The 17,688-nt window shown below is 37.4% G+C and overlaps 1 protein-coding gene across 1 annotated transcript in view; it reads left to right on the forward strand.

The window, feature by feature from the left end:
• The window catches only part of TMEM207 (transmembrane protein 207), a 28,557-nt gene extending 18,811 nt beyond the window's left edge, over positions 1-9,746 (forward strand). The window contains exon 5 of the mRNA XM_041002574.1: positions 9,595-9,746. Coding sequence (XP_040858508.1) covers positions 9,595-9,746 — 152 coding nt within the window. The remainder of the gene's footprint in view (positions 1-9,594) is intronic.
• Positions 9,747-17,688: the final 7,942 nt, after the last annotated feature.

Here is a 17,688-nt window from a genome sequence, read left to right on the forward strand (position 1 = left end):
TAAATGTTCTAATTATTTCTGCTTATGGTCCCCTTCCCTTCGAGGATGCAAATCTGGAATCTCCTAGTTCGCCTTTTCTTCTGTATTCACCCACCCCTAACACACTCTCCTACCGATCCGGTTCTTCCTTGGCATCGCTATGGCGATCTCAGAAAGTGCTCAGCGCCCTCATGTCTGCTTGGCTGAGTCGTTCATGAAGCGGTTTCTGACATCGCCCAACCGTGTTCTTTCAATCAACAGACATCCAAATGCTGTTATTTGGGTGTTCAGCATCTGTGTCATGAATCAAATGCTTTTTTGTTTCAATGTTTTCTTGTCTCAGATTTATATCTATACTTTTTTCAGGTTTATTAGTTTATAGGAAAGGCAGAGTGACTGAGGGAGAGATGAAAAGATACCCCTTGCCAGACACACCCAAGGGGCATGTGGAAGCGATACCTTCTGTGTGCTGGCTCAATTCACAAGCATAAATCAGCCTGAGACCAGAAGCCCAGGGCTCTATTCTGTTCTTTCCCATGGGTGGCAGGGGCCAAGGTGCTTTGACTGTCTCTCTTCCTTTCCTAGGTGCTTTAGCAGGGAACCAGATTAAAACCAAAGTAGCTAGGAGTCAAATCTTCACTCTAAACATAGAGTAACAATTTAACCCAATGTGGCACATCAACACTGTTTTAATGTCTTTTAAAAAAAAATATTTATGGGCCCGGCTGTGTAGCCTAGCGGCTAAAATCCTCGCCTTGAACATGCCGGGATCCCATATGGGCGCTGGTTCTAATCCCGGCAGCTCCACTTCCCATCCAGCTCCCTGCTTGTGGCCAGGGAAAGCAGTCGAGGATGGCCCAGGGCCTTGGGACCCTGCACCCGTGTGGGAGACCCAGAAGAAGTTCCTGGATCCCGGCTTTGGATCGGCATAGCATGGGCCGTTGCACTCACTTGGGAAGTGAATCATTGGACGGAAGATCTTCCTCTCTGTTTCTCCTCCTTTCTATATATCTGACTTTGTAATAAAAATAAATAAATCTTTAAAAAAATTTATTTATTTTTATGATCTTCCTTCCGTTGATTCACTCCCCAAGTGGCTGAAACAGCTGGAGCTGAGCCAATCTGAAGCCAGGAACCTGGAGCCTCTTTGGGGGTCTCCCACATGGGTGCAGGGTCCCAAGGCTTTGGATTATCCTCACCCGCTTTCTCAGGCCACAAGCAGGGAGCTGGAGGGGAAGCAGGGCTGCTGGGATTAGAACCAGCACCCATATGGGATCCCAGCACGTATAAGGCAAGGACTTTAGCCACTGAGATATCGTGCTGGGCCCTAATGTCTTTTTTTTTTTCTTTAAATATTATTTATTTTTACTACAAAGTCAGATTTATGGAGAGGAGTAGAGACGGAGAGGAAGATCTTCCGTCTGTTGGTTTACTCCCTAAGTGGGTGCAATGGATGGAGCTGAGCTGATCTGAAGCCAGGAGCCTGGAGCCTATTCCAGCTCTCCTATGTGGGTGCAGGATACCAAGGCTATGGGCTGTCCTCCACTGCTTTCCCAGGCCACAAGCAGGGAGCAGGATGGGAAGTAGGGTCATTGGGATTAGAACCGGTGTTCATGGGCCCGGCGCGGTGGCGCAAGTGGTTAAGGTCCTCACCTTGCATGCCCGGGATCCCATATGGACGCCGGTTCTATCCCGGCAGCTCCACTTCCCATCCGGCTCCCAGCCTGTGGCCCGGGAAAGCAGTCAAGGACGGCCCATAGCCTTGGGACCCTGCACCTGCGTGGGAGACCCGGAAGAGGCTCCTGGCTTCGGATCGGCATAGCACCGGCCGTTGTGCTCACTTGGGGAGTGAATCATCGGACGGAAGATCTTCCTCTCTGTCTCTCCTCTCTGTATATCCGCCTTTCCAATAAAAAAAAAAAAAAGGAACCGGTGTTCATAAGGGATCTTGGCACATTAAAGGGGAGTACTTTAGCTACTAGGCCATCGCGCCAGGCCCTGTATTAATGTCTTTTCAATGTATTTGTGGGGGGAAGAGAGAGAGAGTTTATACATTGATCCACTGCTCTATTGCATACAATTGTCAGAGCTATAGGTGGTAGCTGAGAATCAATTCAGATCATCCAGGGTTGGTAGAGACTGAATTACCTGAACTATCCTTGTTGCTATGCCTCTTCCTGAGCTGGGTTTGCATGAGAGGGAAGCTGTAGTCAGGAACCAGTCAGGGATCGCATGTGCCTTACCGTTTTAATTGCTAGACTAAATGTCCCTTCCTTATATAATTTAATCATGCATTTCTAATCTCTTCTATCTGATGACTTCAAAAAGCACAGATTTTTAACTAATTTTGATTTTTGCAGATGTGGAGAACCAAATGAGAATACAAGCATCACGAATTATTTTTAAAAGAACGGGCATATTTTTAAAAGACAGTGGAAGATGAAAATTATTGAAACTATCACATAATTATGTGAACCCAAAGACTCCCTAGTTTCTCTCCACTTTATAAAACTAAGGATATGTGAAAAGATATAGAAATTAAAAGTAAATTTAAAGAGAAAAGAAAGATAAAGATTTAGGCTTGATAAATTATTTTTCTATAAAAGTAAGTAGTATCTAACAAATTTCCAATTTTATGTAAATAATTTTGGTTATTTCAATTCACTGCAGATTAGGGGAAAATAAAGCTGTATTGGAAATGAAGTTCTGACACTTCATAAACTCTCATGTTAATAAGAGAATAAGAATTTATCAACAACGAAAGAAAAATGCTTGACAATTAGAAGCTAGGAGAGCAAATATGACTAGAGATTAAAAAAGATCCGATGTTTATTATAGAAAAAAAACATAATTTGAAAGCTTTGAGGAAGGGACTCCTATCATTACTTGTAATCATTTTAATAAAAGCTAATAAATCACATTCTTATGTCAGCATTGTTTCTGCTCTAATTCACTGGGCTGTGGGTCAGAGTCGGGTCACCTCTGCCCTGACAAGGCTCTGTGTCACGGTCCCATGTCTGTTTTGAGGTGACAGTAAAGCAGGGATTCACAAAGACACCCGTCCTGGGGACACTCGTCTCAGCGCTGCTTTCCTGATGGTGCTACCCTTTCCAGCGCCCAGGCTCCCTCACTCATTGCTTCTACAGTGATTAAGTGTGAGTGCTCTGAGTGGGCAGGAAAAGAGACAGAGACCAGTACAACGCCATTTATGCTTGCTCACTTTCAGCCCAACTTTCCCAGAATTCCCTATGTTCTAGATTCTACATGCAGATATTCTGTGACTTCTTTTAGGGAAGGAAAGTGAGACAGGTTCACTCACACACGTTTAGGACAGAGAGAGACAATAGCAACAACTCATGATTATTGATCGTTTCCCTGTGCTAACTCTTGACATTTGTTCTTTCCAATAACTCAATGAGTGCTTCACTATTTTTCTTAACCCTCTAAATATGATGGAACAAAGACTTTAAGAGCTAAAGCAACAGAGTTAGCAGATGGCAGTACTATGACACAAATGTTTAGTTTTAGGCATTGCCAGAAGACTGAAGAATGAAATACGGAAGGGAAATAAAAAAGATGCAAGAAGTTTGTTTAATATAATTTCATTAACATGACAAGTAATAAACAGCTTCTCACTATAAAAACTAAGCATAAATAAATTAACTTTAAAAATTAAATAACCTACAATAGGCTTCCCAGATACTCTGGTTGAAGTATTTTATATTTATGGACATTTTCAGTTGAGTTCCTCCAGATTCCTTATTTGTCCAAAGGTAAAAATAATGCTTTTTCTCCTATTTTGCTTAAGCATCAACATATTGTATATAAAAATGCTTTGAAAACATTGCAAAATGGAAGATGTTCCATTTTCAAAAGTGGCCTGAGTATATTGATATTTTATGTATAGCAAATGAATGTTCATGCTTTGTATAACAAGGTTAAGAATGATAGAGAAATTTGTAATAAGGGGATAATAAAACTTTCCTACACAGAAGGCAATTGTCAAGATCCTATCAATTGGCTCAAATCCTAGTCATGGCACCAGTAGAGATAAATGAGACCTAGTGTGCATAGGAACGGGCTGAGTAAATCAGGTCTGCCATTTGCAAGAAGAAAAATGTGTACATTGCACTGATTTTGTGTCGATTGCCTCATGGGCAAATCCCCAGGAAAACGTTTGAGGTTTAGGAGAAGGGCATGATGGGACAAGTTCATGTTACCAGCAATAACTACATTTGATCAAACCCCACAGAATTGGCAGACAACTGCCTACCTTTCTGGATTGTAGAAGAGGCAGGTGCTTGGGATGCCCACGGCCCATGTTACAGTCTCTGATTTTAGCACCAGTTCAACTTGTGATTTGCTGCTAATGTGTTCTCTAAAAGGCAGCAAATGATGACACAAGTACTTGGGAAATGACATCCACATGGAAGAATAAGAACTTCTGGCCCAGACCTGGCTATTGTAGACCTCTGGGGTATAAACAGGTAGATGGAAGATCTCTCTCTCTTTTTCATATAACTAAAAAAGCATAATAAAAGCTAATAAATCACATTCTTATGTCAGCATTGTCCTTACAAAGTTTTCATTATATGTTTTATCTAACAATTTATTATAATAAAGGTAATGATTAAATCTTTGCTTAACCACTAAAAGAGCATATATGTGAAAATAAAAGCAAAATAAAATGCAAGCACTTACTTAGCATAGTATAACCCTTGATATGACAATAATAAACATTCATTGTGTTCTGTGCCCTTATTTTGAAGATCTCATGCTTGTTTAGCCTTGTTTTTATGGAGGTAGATATTATCATTATTCCTTTCTTCAATAGAAAAAAATCTGAGGCAAAGAAAGATCATGTAATAATATAGATGTTTATTATCCAATTAAATAATTATCTAAGAAAAGTACTAAACTAACAGATGAGATTTACATGCTTTGTTGTACCCTCACATATTGTGTGAATATTTGAGTTCTTACACTTCTTCCTTCTGAAAAAAAGGGAGATAAGTACAATTTTATGAACTTTTTTGATCTTAAATTAACATCATCCAACACAGGATGACTGTTTTGAATAATGTGCATATGGATTCACAGAAGCAGTTATTGCCTTACACACGTATATAACTGTCTTAGTTCTTTTGAAAATTTTATTTGAGTAACTATGTTTTTTTTTCAGACTTATTTATTTATTTAAAAACCAAGCTTCACAGAGAGAAATAGAGAAAGGGAGAAATGGAGAGAGATAATCTTCTATATGATAGTTTGCACCCCAAATTGTCACAATGGTCAGAGCTGGGCTTGTCTGAAGCCGGGAGGATAGAGTTTGCTCTGGGTCTCCCAGCTAAGTGCAGGGGCCCAAGGACTTGGCACATCATGCGCTGCTTTCCCAGGTGAATTAGCAGGGATCTAGGGCGCAAGTGGAGCAGCTGGGACTTAAAGGATTTCACGTGGAATACCAGCATCCTGCTGATCACCATGAATTGTTTTCATAGGTGAAGATCCTATAGAACCTTGCTGATATGACAATATCAAATATTGATGCTTTAAAGAAGGTCAGTAAACTTTCCCTGTGAAATGGCAGATAGAATATATTTAGTCTGGCAAGCCACTTAGTCTCAAAATAGTCTGCCTGTTTTAGGGCAAAAGCAGACATAGTAAATATGTAACTAAATGGGCATAATGTGTTCCAAATAAAATAAGTTTGATAGCCAAATTTGGCTCAATAGCCTATTTTTTTTTTGCCACCTTTTACAGATTTAATTTATTTTTAAAAAAGATTTATCTTTATTTATAGGAAAGTCAGATTCACAGAAAGGCGAGACAGACAGAAAGATCCTTCACTGGCTGGTTAAATCTCCAAATGGCTTTAATGGCCAGAGCTGAGCTGATCTGTAGCAAAAAGTCCCTCAGATCTTCCACATGAATGCAGGATCCCAAGGTCTTGGGATGTCCTCCACCGCTTTCCCAGGCCAAAGGTAAAGAACAGAAGGTAAATGGAGCATCTGGGACATCCATATGAGATCTTGGTGCATGCATCCAAGGACCCCAGCCACTAGGCTGCCACACTGGACCCTTTTGCTTTCCACTTTGAAAGTGTAGTTGTTGCTGCTGTTTGGAGAAAAGCAAAAATATCATTCAAAGACAGGTTAAACATTCTTGTGAAAAAAACAACACATACAAAGAATGAAGTGATACAAAATATGACAATTGATTTCCTGTATCACTCAGAAACAGTCTTTCAAGGAAACAGTAATAGATTTTCAGAAGAGAGATTATAATCAGTGCACAGTTTGTCAAGGTGACAAGCTTATGGAAGAAAGAACTTGCATATCTAATTCCTTAGACTATACATAATTTAGAAATGAAGAACTCATTTCTTCATGTTCCTTAAACATTTATACTTTTTTCTTTACTGTGTAGACTTTACATTGAACCATTCAGCATTTGTCTTAATTTTTTTTTCATTTGTTGTGGGACACTTTTTATGTTTTTACTTTCAAATGTTTGAATTTCTTTAATTGAGAGCTGTATACAGGAGAGGGAGGAAAAGATGGAGTTTCTGTTCCCAAATTCACTCCCCAAATGTCCAAGCAGCCAGGTTAGAACACAACCAAGCCAGGAGTCAGAATTCAGCCGGGGGTCTCACAGTGGGTGGTTAGGACCCAGAGGCATCACTTTCTGCCTCGTGGGTGCATCAGACATGTAGGGTCAGAAACAAGAGCAGATCTCAGAACCAGTCATGCCTGTGGATGTGGATGTCCTAGGCTGAGACTTCATCGTTTATACCACAATGTCTGCCCCGGAACCCGCTGCAGGAAACATTTAAAGTAGTTATTTGCATCAGTTGTCACTTGCAAGCATCAATACAGCATAATGAATTTTAGAAAGTGATATTTTAATCTGTCTAGTGGGATTTGAACACGAGAGCTTTAGCTAAAATGTCACTGATGTTTACAGTAATCCTTGTTTCAGCTACTAAATTGAAAAATGCCTCCTGGTGAGTAAAACAATGATGATATAATCAGTCGATTCACATAAGCCTTCTTGGTTGATTGATCATAGCAGGTCAGTACAGCAGGACAAGGTTCAGTGCTCCTAGCACTCTCCATACTGGTTTCCAGACTGGTTGTCCTAGCCTACACTCTCACCAACAGTGAAGGGGGAACCCCTTGCTTCTCATCCACACCTTAGGTGCTGTTAGTAGAGTTCTGAATATAGACCATTGTCACTGGAGACAGGTGGAACCTCAATGTGATTTGCCTTTGTATTTTCCTTCTTGCTAGGAAGCTGAGGATTTTTTTTTTCATATTTCTATTAGCCATTGGAATTTGTTCTTTTGAAAAATGTCTGTTCACTTCCTTTGCCCATTTCTTCACATTTTTTTTCTGTTTAGCTGTCACTGAGATTCCCTGAAGCTCTTTTGTAAATCCTTGATATTAGTCCCTTATCAGTTTTGTAGTGTGCATATCCACCCCCCACCCCCCGCTTCTATTGTCTGCTTCCTCACTTTGCTGATCATCTTTGCTGTGCAGCAGCTCCTCAGCTTGATGCCATCCCAACGGTTTATTGGGGCTTTGAGTGTCTGTGCTTTTGGTGACTTTTCTAAGAAGTCTTTCTCCACTCCAACATCTTGGAGATTGCTCCTAGGTCTTCCTCTAATAGTTTGATGGTTTCAGGGTGCAGATTTAGGTTCTTGATCCATTTAAATGCGATCTTTGTGTAAGGTGAGATGTGGGGTCTTGCTTCTTACCTCTGCAGGCTGCTATGCAATTGCACTACAGCATTTGTTGAAGAGACCAGGCTTTCCCTGGTTTGTTTTCAGTTCTCTTGTTGAAGATTAGTTGGCTGTATGTGTGTAGATTTCCCATCGGGTTTTATATTTGCATCATCAATGCTCTTTGCTTCTGTACCAATACCAAATGGGTTTTTGACAACAGCCTTGTTATATGTCTTTAGTCCGGAATTTGGTTCCTCCAGCTTGATTTTTATTCTTTAGGATAGCTTTTGCTATTCATGTTCACTGTGTTTCCAGATAAACTCTTGTATCTTCTTTCTATTTCTGAGAAGGATGTTGTGGGGATATTTATAGAAATCACATTCAATCTGTCTATTACTTTTGGTAATATGCATATATTGATGATTTAATCTGTCCATCCAGGAATATTGGCAAATTTCTCCAATTTAATGGCTTCTTCTATTTTTTGTTTGTTTGCTTGTTTTTACTGTTTTACTTTTAATCATAGAGATCATCCTCATCTTTGGTTAGATTAACTGTGAGGAATTTTTAAGATTTCTCTTCCCTCTTTATAGGGGGCTGTAATTACATTTTTTTAGCCATCGTGTTAATGTGGGTTTTAGTGCCATTGATTTATGTTCATTATTGTTTTGTATCCTGCTACTCAGCCAAATTCTCTTAAGAGTTCCAAAAGTCTCTTGATTGTGTCTTTTGGTTTTCCTCTGAAGAGAATCATGATGCAGCTATCCCTCTGATGGGAATATATCCAAAGGAAAGAAATCTGCATATGAGAAAGGGATCTATAATCCAATGTTTATAGTTCACAATCTATAACAGCAATGACATGGAAACACCCAGATGCTCATTCAAAGAGGAACGAATAAAGAGACCAGGATACATACACCCCATGAAACACTACTAGGCTTTTCAAAAAGAATGAAATTCTACCATTCACAACCATATGGTGCCAACTAGAGACCATTATTCTCAGTGATACAAGTCAATCCCAGAAGGACAAATATCACATGTTCTCTCTGATATAAGGCAACCTCTTGGCAAAATATAAGAGTAAAAGTACTTTCAATACTGTTTATGCTGCATCTCAGGGGTTTTTGATATTTTTGCTTAGGTTTTCATTTCTTCAGAATAGTTTTTTTTTCCCCCTCTCATTAAGTTCTTCATTGACTCATAGATCATACAGTAGCCTCATTTTCAAGAAGATTTTTGATTTTTGTTTTTCATTTTTTCAGAGACACATTGGTCATTGTATCACATGTTATTTAACTTCATGTCATTATAAATTTTCTAATTTGCTTCCTTCTGTTGATTTTGTCTTATGGCTTTTCATTTAAGGGTATATATAGTAACTGTGTAATAGAGGCTAGCATATCCAGATGTAAACCTACAATGCAGTATGTATCTCTATTCCAAATCAAAGATGGATTCCTAAAGAATCTGTTAAACATATTTTGAAAATAGGATGCTGGTCTGTGTGTGATTGTCTGTACCTGCAATGTCAGGATACACTTAAATGGTTGAATGATGGACTTACTGCTATTTATGAACGAATACACTATTGTACATTATATAGGGCAAACCAGTGGGTGGATGGGGCTTTTAGGAGAAAGGAGTTGAAATCCTAGAGCTCATAGAACTGTATCTAAAATAATTAAAAATTTGTAATAAAATTAATTAATTAAAATAAGTAAATTGTAACTACACAGTGAAAAGAGATTCAAACATTTTCTCAAGGGTAGAAATAAATTTGTTTCTCTAGTGATTCAATAAATGATTAGTTTTGTCAGGAAGTGCATGTAGTTATTTCTGCTTTATACTAACTAGGCAATTACAAGTTTCCATATTTTTCTCTATAGGAACAGAAGCTGCCGTAAGTCCAACTTTTGAAATTCACCATCAGGCTGAAGGACTTGAACTGTATCCTATTCCATGTTTTAGTACTTTTGGCCCCCCTCCTCCATATGAAGAAATTAAAAGCAAGCCAATTTTAAATCTGAATCATGGGTAGAAAGTATTACACATATTGATAAGAATTTTCCTACGAATTTTCAGAGTGCTATTAATCATGTCTGGAAAACGAAAGACAAATGACCAATGCAGAGGAAAGATCTTGGCTATTGAGATGTTTCAGTAGTGAATCAGTGGACTCTATTTTAACACTGTTCTGCTATACGTTTGATCTACACAGCAAAGTTAATTCTCCATTAATCTCTAGATAAGCAGTAATTAAGTGGTAGGATTATTCTCCAGTAAGCTTATAATTCCACTTCAGCACACATCGCAACTTTATCTCATTATTTCCATATACATCCATTTCTTTCTGAATATGGAATTAATAAAATTGTATAATAATTTGGCGAAGACCCAAGAGACATGCCGACATGTTCATATCCAGAGCAAGAAAGGGCCTATTTGAGTAAGGCTGATGGAAGGAAGAGAAATTTGAATAGTAAAAGATAACTATAGAGGATGGAGCAATGGCAATAAATTTCAGTTCAAGGAGTATTATGTCAGCCTCAGTAACAAGAAGGAAATTGTATACAGGAAGGTAGAAAGAATTGCTTTGATCATGTGTCACATGTCGTGACACTACAGGAAGGAATAAACATTTCCCGCCGACTGGTGTGAATGTAGACCAATGAGCCCAAAAAACTTTATGCCTTAAGTTCTGGAATTTATTGGAGCACCATGACAAGAACCTTCAGGCATACATATCAGTGTCCTCTGAATGCACCAATAACAATTAACTTTTCACCAGTCATTTTGGCAGTAATCATTAGCCATGGCCGTGGAGAAGGAAATAGTGCCCAGGGGAGGTATTGTATATTGTTGTTGTTTTGCTGACAAATATTTGGCACAGACCAACTGACATTTTTAGTGGGTTTTAAATATATCAAATTTAACTTTACTAAGCTTAACCCCCAAATGTTTTCTCAAATACGTTTTACCCCAATCTTCTCCATCTCAGTAGACAGTAACAAAGTTTTAAATTGTTCAGGCCAAAGACCATGGAGTTGCCTTGAATTCTTTATGCTGATTTCTATACAGATTATACCTGAAAATTGTGTGTACCATAATAAAATATGTCTACATTCTAATTGGGCTTACTTATAATATTTCTGGGCTAGTTTTTGAGTAGTTTTAAATTTGCAGTGCATACTCAATGTAGTATGCAGATTTTTCTTTTATGCCTGTGTGTCAGCATATGCATGGATTCCTATTATCAGTATTTCCATCAGAGTCGTGCTTTTCTTACAAATGATGAACCCACACTGACACATCATTGTTGTCCAAATCCATAGTATATATTAGGGTCCACTTTTGATATTTTACATTCTGTGATGCGTATCCAGCAGTATAGTATAATACAATGCCTGTTAATTTCTCTCTCCTCTGTAATCACTCCACGAAATCACTGACCTTTTTAATGTTGTCCTAGTTTGTTGCCAGAATGTTGCATATTTGTAATGATGATACAAAGTATTTTCAGATTAGTTCTTTCCCCTAGTAATGCATAAAGGGTTTCTGTGTATATTCTCATAGGTTGATAACTTACTCAGTACTGAGTAAAATCCAGTTGTCTAGATGCATCATTTTTCCATTTAATTATGAAAAGGTATCTTGGTTGCTTCCAGGGTTTGGAAGTTTTGAAAAGGTGTCATTAAAATCACTGCATAGGACTTATTGTGGACATGCCTTGTAGATTCCTTTTAGAAAATACTGAGAATACAATTATTTGATTTTCTAAGAAACGACTAAGCTGTTTTCCCAAGTGATTGAACCAATTTATATGTCCATCTGCAGTGAATGGTAACATCTATCGCTCCACATCCTGTCAATATTTGTTGAAGTCAATGTTCTGAATTTTTATTATTATGATAATTGTGTTGTAGCATCACAGTGTTTTAGTTTTCATTTCTCTGGTACATGTGATGTAGATAATCCTTTGTACTTTCTGAGATGTCATCTTTTTATAACAAGAGGACTGTGTCCCTTAATTAAACTCTCAGGAAAAAAATGCCCAAATCGCTGATATATGGTCCTCCTAGTTCCATATCCTTTACTGTTCTCCTTTGTTATGACTTTCCGTTCCTTTTCTGGCACCTAGTACTTGCTGTTCCAGAAGTCTTCATGCACAGTCGCTTCTTCAGTGCGACTCGCTGATTATTCTAAGCTGCAGCTTCCCTGGAACCCTGCATTTCCTAGCTCCTCATAGATACACTCACTATTTCCCATAGTACTGATCGCCCTAATAGAGTGCATAGCTGAGTTCTTTGTGCATTATGATACTTGACTTGTTTTGCTATGTAAATAAACTCATGAGTGGAGGATTTGTGTCTAGTTCACTGATTTGAATCCTTGAGTCTCTAAAACGGCTTGCCTGGTACCTAGTATGCATTTAGCTAAATTTTAGAAGTATCATTTTTTTTTTTTTTACTTTTATTTTAGTATTAGGAATTGGTTGAGAATTCAATGTGGTGAAGCCCTATTGAAAGAAACTGGATAAAAGCAGGAACTTACAGCTGTTAAAAATATCTCCTTTGACCATGTCAATTAACTCCATAATGTTGTAAATTGTTGTTGGTGTTATGTTGGGGCTTTTAGTTGGTCGGGATGATATTCTGCCAGCTCTGCCTTCAGACCAGATATGGTCTCGCCAAGAAACCGTTGAATTTATCTGGACAATAAGATGCTGGACTCTATGCTTGGTATATGCTTGTAATGAAAGAATTTTGACTGGATTTGAACTGTAATACTGCAACAAGGTGGAGGAATCCACCATGGGGGGAGAATACTGGGAGTGGTTGGGGGAATCCCAGAGCCTATGAAACTGTGTCACAAAATGAAATGTAATTAATAAAAAATTATCACATTTGAACTGATAAAAAAGATTGCAGACTTGTGTTAAGTAATGTGAAAATACATTAGGATTTTATCATGCACAAACTACTTTTACATATAATATCTTTTTTTAAAAAAAAATTGGAAAGGCAGATATACAGAGAGAAGGAAAGATATAGAGAGAATATTTCTTTGCTCCACTGCTTCATTCCCCAAGTGGCCACAGTGGCTGCAGCTGAACTGATCCAGAGCTGAGCCAATCTGAAGTCAGGAGCTAGGAGCTTTCTTCAGGTGCAGGGTCCCAAGGCTTTGGACCATGCTCTATTGTTTTCCAGGGTCATAAGTTGAATGTGAAAAGGAGCACCCAGGACACAAATTGGAACCCATGTGAGATCCCTTGACTACAAGGCAAGGATTTAGCTACCAGACAATTGCATCAGGCCACAATATCAAATTTTATTATCATGACAGTTTTATGGCTTGGTTATTTTAAACTTATTTTTATGTGTAGTACAATGAACATTAGTGCTTCAGAAACTCATGCAGATTGTAGAATTTACAAGAATAAGGACAGTATCAAGAAAATAATAGAGAAAATGTAGTGGAAAGACTGCAAAGATGAATGAGATGAACACAGATGGTTGTGGAAAATAATGAGTGATCCCACTTTCTCCAGTTTGCTAGATGGCTTAGGGAAAAAAACTGAAAATAATTAGACAAAGCCGTCTTGCAGTAATCTAGAATAAGAGATAAGATAATTGAAGAGGATTGTGAACATGATAATAAAGTTAATCTACTTGAAGATATCATTACAAATACCCAGAAAAAGCTAGTTCTAATCAAAATATGACAGCAAAGATCTGCATGATAATATGAAAAGTTAGTAAACAAGAAAAAATAAATGTGATAAATTAATGATTGATAGGTAATTGAAAAGTTTTACAAAGGGGGAAGTCTATAGAATCAATTTGATTAACAATAATGTAAATTTAAGGATCATGCAAACAATATTATTTTTAATGGTTAAAGTATCAATTAAGCAGTTACATTATTAAGTTGACTAACATTAATCAGTTAATATAACTTATTTTTTAAATTGACAGAGTGAGAAAAATGAAGGGAAACACAGAGACTGAGGGAGAGAGAGAGAGTTAGGAAGCTCCTATCTGTTGGTTCACTGCCAAAATGCCCAAAAGAGCTAAGGCTGAATCATGTCAAAGCCTGGAGACAAAAGTTCTATCCAGGCCTCCCTAGGATTGTCAGGAATCAAGATGCTTGAGACATCATCTACTGCCTCCCAGGTGTATTCACAGGAGCCTGGATTGAAAATCAAGCACGGGCCTTGATATAGAATAGGGCATTGAAAGAGAAAGGTCATTTTCCTGAGACACAAGATCTACCCAGATTAATGTTCTTTATTTTTAACTATTTATTTTCATTTTATTGAAAGGTAAAGAGATAAGGAGACAGAGAGAGAAACAAAAATTGATTTCCGTTCCTTGAGTCGCTTTCCAAATGACCACCACAGTCAGGGTTATGCCAGGTCAAACTCAGGAGCATTTAAATCAAGGACCTGAGCCATCAATTGTTGATGCTTAAAATGCATGTTAGCAAAAACCTGTATCAGTGGATTAGTCTGAATTTAAACCAGGCATTCTGATTTGGGGTAAATGTGTCCCAAGCAGTAACCCAAATTGCTGTGCTAGATAGTGACCCTGTATTAACATACTTAATGTGAGTTATTTTTCTTGGCAAGTTAAGCAAAGGGAAAATAAGTGTAAGAGAAACAGTAAATTTGGGGTAAGAAATCTGGGTCCTCCTGTTCTCAGATTGTGGTAAGTCAGTAATAATTATACCTTAAAGTAAAGGAATCTCTGAAAAAAGAATAAAGCATATGACTTGAAAATATTTCAAAGAAATCATTGCAAATTAAAAATAATTTTCTTAAGGAATTATACTTAAACCAGGAGGTATGGTTTAAGATACAGCAGAGAAGCATATATTTCTATCTAGTAGTACTATTTGGTTATTAAAGTCAAATTGATATATTGTCTTAACGAAAACAAATATTCAACTAAACAAGTATATAATCTTTGCCAAGATTATTGCTTGCAGTTGAAAAACAAAAAAAGAAATCATACTACAAGAAAATGTAAAGGTTGAACATAACTGTTTTTAGATTATGAGTTACACATATTTTTATGTCTTCCACACATTTCTGGATTTTCTAATTGCTTAATGGTGTGCATTTTATTTTATAGTTAAAAACATCAGCAAACTTCTGCTTTGAATGTCTGGAGAATGGATATTCTAATGTCCCTGTTTTGATGATGTGTGTGTCTTAAAACATTATGCATTATATCTCAAAACATCCTGAATGTTTAGGATTATAATGCATCAATTATGAATATACTGGCACCAAAGAAATGGATATATTACTGTTTTCATTAAACAAATGAGAAAAATTGAACCTCAAGTGTTTTTGTCGGCATCTCATGAGGTATGCATGTTAAAATTAATTCCATTTACAGAGCAGCCAGTGGTTATAAATAACACCTGGAAAAGTCTAAGCGCATCTGGAAATAGGACTGATGATTCAGCAGCTGAATTTTGCTTAAGACATTAGTAAAAATTCAGAGTTGAAGCGATCAGAATTCATTCTTAATGTGATTTGCATAGGTGTGTCAAGGAAAATCTAACGACAACATATAGCTACGGTATCAGTGATTGGCTTATTTGGTGATGCCGACAAGCGGTGGTGACAAAGACACTGTGTACACAGGGTACAGGGTGCTGGGGGTAGGACTGGTAGGAGCACTTTATTTCAAAGGATACTTTTTATACAAAGTTTTGGTTAAGCATTGTGGAATGTTGCAAAAGTAGCAAACTGTTAGTATTGTTTTTAGTGATGCTGGGGTTTCTGCCAGTGTTTCTAGAAAACAAGGTAATTAATGTCTGACCTCCACACAGAAAATTGAAAATTCTGTAGCTGATATCCTTTACAGTGCACGGAAAACTGCAAATAGTAAAAGTGTTATGCTAATTCATAGTTTGTGACTATCATGGGGTTTAAAAATTAGAAAGATAAATTTGAGAACCTTTTCCATTATCTTTGAAAGTCTTTGCCTGCATTTTAATTCTTTGATATAATTGTACACTTCTATTTAAATTGTATACCTCAAATTTTAATGCTAACAGGACTGCATATTGCATTTCTTTGTTAAAGAAAGGATTTTTAAAAATTCTTTTAAAAATTAAGATATAAATTTGTGCATATGTGTTATTATTGATGGTTCATTACATGCATGCATTTTGAGCAATCTAATTAGGATAAAATGTTTACTTTTTCTACATTACTTTTAAGATTTTGACATTACTTTGCATAAAATTATCCAGAATTGTATTTCTCAGCATCTTTTTAATAGAAAAAAATGCACATTATAATATTACCTGTAGTCATCCTACTATGCATTAAGAACCTTAGGAAATGTCTTCCTCTTGTCTCACTGTAATTCACACATAGCAACGAGTGTTTCTCTGCATTTCCTCAGCCTTTGGCATCGTCATCATGTGTTGTATTTCTGCATTATGAGTTATGTTTTAAGATCCTGTATGAGGATGAGATCATGCTTGAGTGTCTCTACTTGGCTTATGTTGCTTCTTTAAGATTTATTTTATTAGTTAGTTGAAATGCAGAGTTACAGATAGAGAGGGGTGGTGGGGAGAGAGAGAGAAAGATTGACTTCTTTCAGGTCATGAAGGAGAATGTACCAGGCCTACATCTCCCACGTGGTCAGTGTGCCAGGCACCTGTACATCTGCTGTTTTTATCAGTATGTGAGCAAGGAGCTGAATTGGAAGTGGAGGACCTGGGACACAATCCAGTGCCCACATGAGATGCCAGCGCTGCAGGCATCATCCCAAGCCATTATGACACAACTCTGGCCCTGCGACATTTCACGTAACACAGTGGCCTACAATTAAATCTATGTTGCTGAAAATAGGAAGATTTCATCCTTTCTTGATGACTGAGTGATAGCCCATGATGCCAGTGTACCACGTGTATTTATATTCGTTGGTGGATTGACAGGAGTCATTCCAATCATTGGCTCTAGTGGCTAGAGCTGCAATAAGCATGGGACTGCAGATGTCTTCCCAGCATACAGATGTCAATTCTCTTGGGAACTGGAATTGGGGTTATTGAATTATATGGCAGTTCCTTTTTTTTTTTTTTTTTTTTTTTTTTACCTTTTCTAGTAGCTTATGCAATTTTTTTCACCATGATTGTACTAGTTTCATTGCCACCAATAGCATGGAAGGGCTCCTTACTTTCCGTGTTTCCATCAACTCTTGTTATCGTTTGTCCTTCTGATATAGCCCATCTTATTGGAGTGGAATATTGTGGTTTTTTGACTTGAATTTCTGTAGTGGTTAATGATGTTGAGCATTTTTTCCCTTATATATACCTGTTGGCCAGTTTTATGTTTGCAAAAGAATTTCATTTCAGAAATTCCTCCTTAAATCTACTGCCAATTTCTTAATAGATTATTTAAATTTTGTCTGTGGTTTGTTTTTGCTATTGAGGTGTTTCAATATATTTTGCATTTTAACCACTGATTAGACGAATAGCTTGGAAATACTTTTTCCCATTCTATAAGTTTTCTCTTCAATAATGTTCTCTTTGCTGTACAGAAGGTTTTTAGTTTGGAAAAATATTATTTTTCTGATTTTTTTTTTGCTTTTATTTTCTGTGTTTTTGGGATCTGAACTAGAAAACCCTTTGCCATCACTGTGCTTAGTTGTGTTCCTTCAAGCGTTTTCGAAGCTTCTGATCTCACATGAAGGTCGTTAGTGCATCGCAGGCTGATTGATGTATGTGGTGAATGATATATGCTAGTGATGTTCGTACATTTGCTTTGTGTCACGCAGCAGTGCTGAACTTGTTGACCGGCCTCATCGGCATTCCGGGAGCTCTCTGGAATATTCTGTGTGATAAGATCATGCAATGTGCAAATTGGAAATTTGACTTACCGCCTTCTAATTCAGGTCCTTTTTATTTGTTGCTCTTGTCTGATTGTTCTAAGCAGAATTTCCAGTACTAATGTTTAC

The sequence above is a fragment of the Ochotona curzoniae genome, unplaced genomic scaffold (assembly GCF_017591425.1).
Source record: "Ochotona curzoniae isolate NIBS_2020 unplaced genomic scaffold, NIBS_Ocur_1.0 scaffold_2587, whole genome shotgun sequence".
Classification (NCBI taxonomy): Eukaryota; Metazoa; Chordata; class Mammalia; order Lagomorpha; family Ochotonidae; genus Ochotona; species Ochotona curzoniae.